General features: G+C 48.1%; 1 protein-coding gene across 1 annotated transcript in view; it reads right to left on the bottom strand.

The window, feature by feature from the left end:
* Positions 1-4,805: 4,805 nt before the first annotated feature.
* Positions 4,806-9,712, bottom strand: part of LOC138366835 (uncharacterized) — a 92,835-nt gene continuing 87,928 nt past the window's right edge. The window contains exon 2 of the mRNA XM_069328122.1: positions 4,806-5,364. Coding sequence (XP_069184223.1) covers positions 4,806-5,364 — 559 coding nt within the window. The remainder of the gene's footprint in view (positions 5,365-9,712) is intronic.

Raw genomic sequence — 9,712 nt, 5'->3', positions numbered from 1 at the left:
TTATGTTGTGATTACAAAATGGCCGCTGGCATGGCCCCGCCAAACACGCACCGAAACTACGACGTTGGTACAACGTTCGAACAAGTTTTAACACCACCTAACCAGTTAAAACAACCAATATAGCAAGTTGTAACAACGTTCTAATACGTCATAAACACGTTAAGCCAAGATGTAACAACTTTATTACAAGTTATAACAAGCGGAAAATAAAGAAAGTTTCAGTTTGTGTTTCCAGGAGGTATGTTGCCCAACGTGGCCCTCGGGGAAGTGGACAGTTAGGGGAAGTCTTGTTTGCCAGTCTGTTTGTGTGTGTGGTTGGCAGGGTTGGTGATTGGCGAGGGTGGTAGTTGTCAGAGGTGGTGTATAGAGGACAAGGGTAGTGTTGAGTAGGGGTGCTGGTGGGCAAGGGTAGTGTTGAGTAGGGGTGGCTGGTGAGCAAGGGTAGTGTTGAGTAGGGGTGCTGGTGAGCAAGGGTAGTGTTGAGTAGGGGTGCTGGTGGGCAAGGGTAGTGTTGAGTAGGGGTGGCTGGTGGGCAAGGGTAGTGTTGAGTAGGGGTGGCTGGTGGGCAAGGGTAGTGTTAAGTAGGGGTGCTGGTGAGCAAGGGTAGTGTTGAGTAGGGGTGCTGGTGGGCAAGGGTAGTGTTGAGTAGGGGTGCTGGTGGGCAAGGGTAGTGTTGAGTAGGGGTGCTGGTGGGCAAGGGTAGTGTTGAGTAGGGGTGGCTGGTGGGCAAGGGTAGTGTTGAGTAGGGGTGCTGGTGGGCAAGGGTAGTGTTGAGTAGGGGTGGCTGGTGGGCGAGGGTAGTGTTGAATAGGGGTGCTGGTGGGCAAGGGTAGTGTTGAGTAGGGGTGCTGGTGGGCAAGGGTAGTGTTGAGTAGGGGTGCTGGTGGGCAAGGGTAGTGTTGAGTAGGGGTGGCTGGTGGGCAAGGGTAGTGTTGAGTAGGGGTGCTGGTGGGTAAGGGTAGTGTTGAGTAGGGGTGGCTGGTGGGCGAGGGTAGTGTTGAATAGGGGTGCTGGTGGGCAAGGGTAGTGTTGAGTAGGGGTGGCTGGTGGGCAAGGGTAGTGTTGAGTAGGGGTGCTGGTGGGCGAGGGTAGTGTTGAGTAGGGGTGGCTGGTGGGCAAGGGTAGTGTTGAGTAGGGGTGCTGGTGGGCAAGGGTAGTGTTGAGTAGGGGTGCTGGTGGGCAAGGGTAGTGTTGAGTAGGGGTGCTGGTGGGCAAGGGTAGTGTTGAGTAGGGGTGCTGGTGGGCGAGGGTAGTGTTGAGTAGGGGTGGCTGGTGGGCAAGGGTAGTGTTGAGTAGGGGTGCTGGTGAGCAAGGGTAGTGTTGAGTAGGGGTGCTGGTGGGCAAGGGAAGTGTTGAGTAGGGGTGCTGGTGGGCAAGGGTAGTGTTGAGTAGGGGTGCTGGTGGGCAAGGGTAGTGTTGAGTAGGGGTGCTGGTGGGCAAGGGTAGTGTTGAGTAGGGGTGCTGGTGGGCAAGGGTAGTGTTGAGTAGGGGTGGCTGGTGGGCAAAGGTGGTAGTTTGCAAGCAGAGTGGTGGGTTGGGAGGGTGGGTGTGTGGGCTGACCTCCAATGACCCTTGTTGACCTACATTGTGGCTCGCAATATCCCCCCCCCCCCTTACCTAGTCGCGTCCCCCTCCCCCCATCCCACACGTCCCTAATTACAGCCTTACCTGTAAGATATCGAGGTATTTGTCCCCTCCTGGGAGCCGTCACGCGTCTTTAGCCGGAAGGAAATGAGAGGATATCCAGCAATCCTTCCATTACTCTGCCTTACCATGCTAGCCCCAGAAGCAAGCCTTGAATCATCAACTTCAACCCACTTGATCTCTGCTGCCACTTGGCCTGGTTGGTAGATTGACCGCCTCTCTTCTTGCAGAGTCGGCGTCCGATGCTACAATATGCTACAAGGTACTTGTCTCCTTTCCAAGTGCTATTTGATCATAGTTGAGTAGTGCTTTTTGTTGATAATTCCCTTAACCATTGTGCAGGTCTCTGTCACCTTCCCAATTCTTCGGGATTAGAAGTTGCAAAGTCTTCTTCCATGCGTGCAATACACTTTCTAATCAATTCCTTAATTCCCCCGAGGCGGTATTCGCGCTATACAGGTGTTTCTACTACTCTATACCACTTTAAAAGATCATTTGAGGACCATTTCAGCTCCCCCCCTTCCACCCCCCCCCCCCTTTGATCTCTGAAGAAACTCCGTTTCTTCCTTCTTGCTTTGTCAAGTGTTGCTGATTGTTCCTCCTCTGATGTGGTTGGCTTCGGGGTGACTATTCGTGCGTGTCTCACCTTGCGTCTCTTTGTGCGTGCCTCAGCTTGCGTCTCTTTGTGCGTGTCTCAGCTTGCGTCTCTTTGTGCGTGCCTCACCTTGCGTCTCTTTGTGCGTGCCTCACCTTGCGTCTCTCTCGCTTGATGTGTCTGCCTTAGTTCACTGTCCTTTGGAATCGTTTTCCAATGTTTTCTAATTTCCCATCTGCGTTCCTCGGTACTTTTACTTTAGATACGCCTGCTTCAGAACCTTCACCGGGTAAATTTCTGATATAGACTAGTGTATGGTCTGCAAATTTTTAATTGATGTTGTTCATTACTGAATAAATTATCAATATACATGCATACATACATATATACATACATACATAAATATATACATACATACATAAATACATACAAACAACAGAAGTCCCAAGATAGAGCCCTGAGGTACAACGGCCTCCAATTCGGAGTCGAGTCCACTTATACTAACTCTTGTTTCCTTTGAGATAACCCAGGCGATATCTAACTATGGATAACCCCGAATACCATGATGCACTTCTAGCTTTCTAGCGAGGGTTTCTTGAGGTACAGTACCGACTGTTTTGCTCTAAGTCAAGGTAAAGTGCGCCAGAATCCTTTTCCGCGTGCATTCAACAGCTTAAGATTTGCTAGAAAAGAATGAAATTGAATATGAATAGATCCATGTTGCGGATTCTTAATCAATGTTTTTTATTAATATGTATATAAATGAATGGTTTTTGCAATCCACATAGTCACTGCACCGTATCCACACCACAGTCACTGCACCGTATCCACACCACAGTCACTGCACCGTATCCACACCACAGTCACTGCACCGTATCCACACCACAGTCACTGCACCGTATCCACACCTCACAGTCACTGCACCGTATCCACACCACACAGTCACTGTGCAATCTTCTTTCCGTCTAATCTTTTATGCACACAGCCTCTCCGAGATCTAGTTTAGCATCCCCGGTAAATCTATCACCGTGCTGTCATATGGGCCCTATATCCATCGACGGTATCCCTACTATATAGGACGTCTCGGTATACGTATATGGACGCCGCCTTTCTTCTGTTCCTCCTCCTTCCTCATTCTCTTCTGCCTTCTCTTCCTTCCTTCCTTCCTTCTCCTTCGTTGCATTGTTTCGTTTTTGTTTGTTCAAAGGGAATGTTTAGTTGCTACAAATCACGAGAATGTCATTAAACAATCAAAGAAAGATTCTCTCTCACTCACTCAGTGTGATTGTATGATACTTGCTACTTTTGATTGTTGCTGTTGTGTATTGTTCCGAGGAGCTGTGAACTACCGGAACTGTGGGGTAACAACCCTACCCCTCTCCTCGTAGTTCGCGTTTTTAACGGTTTTTAACGGTTTATAACGGTTGTCAACGGTTTTTAACGGTCGAGTTTGTTAACGTAGGTTCGCGGTTTTTTGTTTTGTTTTCGTTTTTGATCGACCAGTCGGTTACAAATTGTGTCGTGTTGGTAACAATAAGAGTCTCCCTGTAATAATTGACGTTTTCAGTGACTCGATCGCGATGGGTTAGGTGGGTTGCTGGGGTTCGTATGGGTTCCGATTAGGCGAAACAGTTGCATTTTCTACGGAGTGGCAAATAAAGAAAACGGGTGTAGGGATAACTTGTTCATTCATTGCTTGTGTATGTGAATGTTTGAATTCTTGTATACGCAGCATTGCCATAGCTACATGGCAGCCTGGGTGTAGTCCACTGTTGCCAAAGCTGCTCGACATTAGTTATTTCTATACTTTCCGTCCGTTATATAGTTGTCATAGCGGCAGAGTAGTGATGGTATGGCATATTTTTTTTCGTGGGGGACTCTTGCCATGATCGCTCAAGCTATGCAGTCATACACCCACAGCTGGCAACACTGTACTGCATTCTCCTTTGCCATAGGTGCCCGGCGAGTAATAGTTGCCATAGAAGACACCAGGCGTCTTGTCCCGCGGCGCTGTACATGGGGGGACATCGCACCAGTCTGCAGTATACATGGGTGAGGCTCTCTCTACTGCTCTACTTCCTCTTCTGCTTGCTCCTCTTCTCTCTTCTCTGTCTGCTCTACTTCCTCTTCTGCTTGCTCCTCTTCTCTCTTCTCTGCTCTACTTCCTCCTCTGCTTGCTCCTCTTCCCTCTTCTCTGTCTGCTCTACTTCCTCCTCTGCTTGCTCCTCTTCTCTCTTATGTCTGCTCTACTTCCTTCCTTATCCTTCTGCTCCTCTGAATGTCATTCTTCCTTATTTTTCTGACCACTGTGAGGTCCCTGACCTGGGCCTGACAGCTGAGTGGACAGCGCCTCGGATTTGTAGTCCTGAGGTTCCGGGTTCGATCCCCGGTGGTGAAAACAAAATGGGCAGAGTATCTTTCACCCTGATGCCTCTGTTACCAAGTAGTAAATAGGTACCTGGGAGTTAGACAGCTGCTACGGGCTGCTTCCTGGGAAGGGGGGGTGTAAAAAAAAGAAGGCTTGGTCGAGGACCGGGCCGCGGGAGCGATAAGCCCCGAAATCATCTCAAGATAACCTCAAGAAGATAAGATGTTTTATTATCATGGTGAGCTGGCTGGTGCCTTGACTGGTGCCTTGACTGGTGCCTTGACTGGTGCCTTGACTGGTGCCTTGACTGGTGCTTGACTGGTGACTTGGCTGGTGCCTTGACTGGTGCCTTGACTGGTGCCTTGACTGGTGCTTGACTGGTGACTTGGCTGGTGCCTTGACTGGTGACTTGACTGGTGCCTTGACTGGTGCCTTGACTGGTGCCTTGACTGGTGACTTGGCTGGTGCCTTGACTGGTGACTTGACTGGTGACTTGACTGGTGCCTTGACTGGTGACTTGGCTGGTGACTTGACTGGGAACTTAGCTGGTGCCTTGACTAGTGACTTGGCTGGTGCCTTGACTGGTGACTTCGCTGGTGCCTTGGCTGGTGACTTCGCTGGGGCCTTAACTGGTGCCTTGACTGGTGCCTTGACTGGTGCGTTGACTGGTGCCTTGACTGGTGCGTTGACTGGTGCCTTGACTGGTGCGTTGACTGGTGCCTTGACTGGTGCCTTGACTGGTGCCTTGACTGGTGAGCTGATTGGTAGTGTACTCAAGCAAGTGTTGAGAAATAATTTCCGTTGTCGGGGACAGGTAGCCTTTACTTAGGCCTATCAAGGTCCATTCAGGCCAACTACTGACCTTTCCCAGGATGCAATCCACAAGTGTATAGCTTTTCAGAGTACCTATTTACAGCTCGGTGAACGGAATTATCAGATGAAAGAAAATGTGCCCATCCGTTTCGGTCCGTCGGTTAAGAATCGAGGACGCACATCACAAGAATAAACGTAACCTATGGCGGAATGGTGTGTGTGTGTGTATGTGTGTGTGTGTGTGTGTGTGTGTGTGTGTGTGTGTGTGTGTGTGTGTGTGTGTGTGTGTGTGTGTGTGTGTGTGTGTGTGTGTGTGTGTGTGTGTGTGTGTCTGTGTGTGTGTGTGTGTGTGTGTGTGTGTGTGTGTGTGTGTGTGTCTGTGTGTGTGTGTGTGTGTGTGTGTGTGTGTGTATGAGAGAGAGAGAGAGAGAGAGAGAGAGAGAGAGAGAGAGAGAGAGAGAGAGAGAGAAAGATAGATAGATAGATAGATACTGCTGTTCACTATAGCATTATTCTATCTTTGAGTCATACTCACGCACCACGTGCATGAAAGACTGCGACGGTTAAGTGTCTTCGTTAGAATGTATAAACGTATAGAATCAGGTTAATATTGTGTCTACATTTTTATTATCTTTATTTAGGTTAGATAAGATATGACGTCTGCAAGAGCTCTGACGTCATAACAATCATGGCTTCTTTTAAGGTCACGTGACCCAGTGTTGCGCCCCCCCCCCCCCAATCTCTTGTCATTTATATGTTAAACGTTAACTGTCATTTCCAAAGTTCAGGACTTTGAACTTTGTTTCCCAAGATTCTGTAAGCTCAGGGTTGCAATGCGATGACGTATTTAACGGATTACCGCAAAAGTTCTCATTGAAGCTTACTACATGCCCCCACCACTTTCGTGTCCTCTGCAAAGTTGACGTTACTGAACGCCCATCAACTAGGCCCTAGACATGTGCTACAGCAACAGAGGGCCCAAACACTTACCCTGAGGCACGCCCCTGGTAACATTCCTCCACTCGGAGATCAACCTGTCAATGATAGCAGCTCTTGGCTTGCTATCCTTCAACCAGGTTCTGTTCTAATCTGACAACTGCCCCTCTAATCCATGGTCTTCTTCCTTCTTAATCGTCTTCTTGTAGGTTGTGGTGTCAAAGGTCTTAAGGAAAGGTCAAGATGGGTTCATAATTGTTCTTGCTGAAGAGTACAGTAACTGAGTTATGTTGATAGTGGGTCCTTTTTCTCCGTGTTTAAAACTTTTAAACTCTTGTTTCTAAAGCATTGGCTTCTTACTGTTAAAGAAAATGGGGGAGCGCTCATGACTTTTATTAAGGGGAACTTATATTTCTGTTAACGGCACGTCCTCTCATTGTACTGTTAATAATAAAGTCAATAAAAAGGACACCATGTTATTTCCAATATTGGGCCCCATTAATACAGTCGGTTGTTGGCGCCATTTAAATTCAGGCTAATGACTTTGTCAATGACATTTTCCAAAATGTATTTTCATCAGGGAAAATAAAAATATATAATTTTTTTCCTCAAATTACTAAAAAAAAACGTATTACTAAAAAAAAAAAATACTTTTTTTTTACCCTAGCTAATTACACGCTGGTTCCAGCTTATATTGTATCTTTACTATAATGTTCAATATATCCTTTCCAGTCAGGGATTTACCCTTACCAGCACACAACTGGTAAGGGTAATTTACCCTTTCCAGCACTGTTCTAAATCACTGATTCTATTCCAGCCAGGAACCGAACATTCACCGCATGCAACGAACCCTTCCAGTTGCACGAAGGGGAATCCAACCCCACAATAAACTCCGTCTCATCCCACAAGAAGCTGGTACGAGGCCACAGCGCCATCATTCCCAGGGTAGACCGCAGGTTCTAAGACGCGTCAACACTGCGAGGCTCGAAGAGCGTCACAGGATACAAATCCAATTCTGGCATCTTGAGCATTCGGAGTCTGGAGATGCAGATTCTTGTTGACCCTCCTCAGAGACGGGTCTCTTTCCCTGGCTCTCTTATGCTCTCTCTCTCTCTCTCTCTCTCTCTCTCTCTCTCTCTCTCTCTCTCTCTCTCTCTCTCTCTCTCTCTCTCTCTCTCTCTCTCTCTCTCTCGCTCGCTCGCTCGCTCTCTTTGGGTGCACTTCCAGGAAATTCTTTCAGGACAATCTCCCGGAAGGCTCTTCAAGCATAGCTACCCCTGGATGCTGTGGTGTGCCGTTTTCTGTAATACTTTTTTGGGTCAGGACACTTTTCTGAAGTGCGTATATCGAGAATAGTACTTGAATGCACTTTTCCTGTTTAAAGTGTTCATGCCAACTCTTCCTCAACACACTTTCAGTACTTGTGAAGTACTTTCATATATATTTAAGGCGACTGTCGGTACATTTGGTGAGGCTTTTTCGTAATTTGTTTCAGAATAAACCCACAAATTTCTTCTTGGATAATGTCTAACGCCACTTTTTGCATGATGCTGTTTAGAAACGAATTTGTTACTTTTTTTTAAAGAGTGCCTTTTAACAGGAAATGTTTTCAGGACGCTAATTTCAGGCACTTTCCATAACATTTCCAGATGTGGTGAAGGATCCCAGCACACAAGAGCAGCTCTCAAGTTGCTCTACTACGACGCTCAAGAGGCACTCAAAGCACTCTCAGAATACTCTGCTTGGCTTGTAGAGTCTTTACATTCTGAAGTCACTTTGAGGCCTCATATCCTGGCTTAAATCCTCTCGTGTTTTGCAGTTAATTCCCTTGTGTGGTGTTATTCATTCCCTCGTTACTATAGTTACCCCTCTTCTTCGCTATCCTGACACACACCCTCTTGTTCGCTATCCTGACACACACCCTCTTGTTCGCTATCCTGACACATCCTCTCCTTCGCTATCCTGACACACACCCTCTTCTTCGCTATCCTGACACATCCTCTCCTTCGCTATCCTGACACACACCCTCTTCTTCGCTATCCTGACACATCCCCTCTTCTTTGCTATCCTGACACACACCCTCTTGTTCGCTATCCTGACACACCCTCTCCTTCGCTATCCAGTCTCCCCTTTACTTTGTTTCGCCTTTAGTGAAGTTCTTGTTCCTGTCCCCCCCACTATACCCTCTTCCCTTGTTCGTCTGAACACTTATAGTTCTCTGAACTTCCCCTCGTGTTCATCCACATTTCCTCCTTCGTGTTCATCCACGCTCCCCCCTGCGACCACATCCGACATGTTCTCCTGTCTGATCTACCTATCCCCCGTAGAATGTTCGTATGAAGGCGTCCTTCCTGAGACAACAGAGCCTCTCGACTATAAAAAAAAAAATAGCGTCGCCCTCACAAGCGTGAGGCCCATGGTTCGAGCCCCCCATACAGCCCAGGTGAATGGTTTTCTTGACTATATATTGAATGGGTCTTACCTTATGGCAGAATGTTCCTTGGCTCCGCCGGCAAGCTCAGCGAGGCTCTTAATCCTGAAGACTTGGCTGTTTTGCTCGCTTTTGTGAAGGTTTCAGTGTTCCGTCGGCCTTGCTTTTATGGCTTTTGTAAAGGGATGATGCGGGGAGGTGGGGGCCTGGGGGGGTGTTGTGGGGGGAGGTTGTGGGGTTGTGGAGGGGGTGTTGTGACGACGAGGTTGTGAGGGGGAGGTGTTCCTGTTCCAGTCCTGACCGCAGTTTATACGGAGCAATGCACTGTGTTACTCAAAACTATTTCTATGGTTACTCCTTGAACAGAGAAAATGACATGCGAGGGTTTAGGAGATAAATGGAAATGCTAAGGGAGAATGAGACAACATTCAGGGGTTAAAACACAGCCTTATGGTACTTGGGCACATGGGGTGGGAAGTGTGTGTTAACCACCTCATTCTTTCATGGGATCGTAGAGAAAGAGTCAGAAGAGAAAATGATAAGGAAGTATGTGAGATAATAAAATGACTGATAGAAATACACACACACACACACACACACACACACACACACACACACACACACACACACACACACACACACACACACACACACACACACACACAACACCCAAAGCCTACCCAGCCCCCTCAACTACCAAAGCCTACCCAGCTCCCCTCAACACCCAAAGCCTACCCAGCTCCCCTCAACACCCAAAGCCTACCCAGCCCTCACCCCTCCTCATCCCCTCTCCTTCCATGTGACCCCCCACCCTTGCGAGGGAGGTGGGAGGTCCCCCCCACCCCCTCTATCCTTCCCCCTCCCAACCTCTCAACCTCTATCTGTCTCCCAACCTTACGCTATCTCCCAATCCCTCTATGCCCTC

This window comes from Procambarus clarkii, chromosome 20 (genome assembly GCF_040958095.1).
Source record: "Procambarus clarkii isolate CNS0578487 chromosome 20, FALCON_Pclarkii_2.0, whole genome shotgun sequence".
NCBI lineage: Eukaryota > Metazoa > Arthropoda > Malacostraca > Decapoda > Cambaridae > Procambarus > Procambarus clarkii.
The sequence above is the reverse complement of the archived record's forward strand: the minus strand, read 5'-3'. Positions and strand labels throughout refer to the sequence as shown.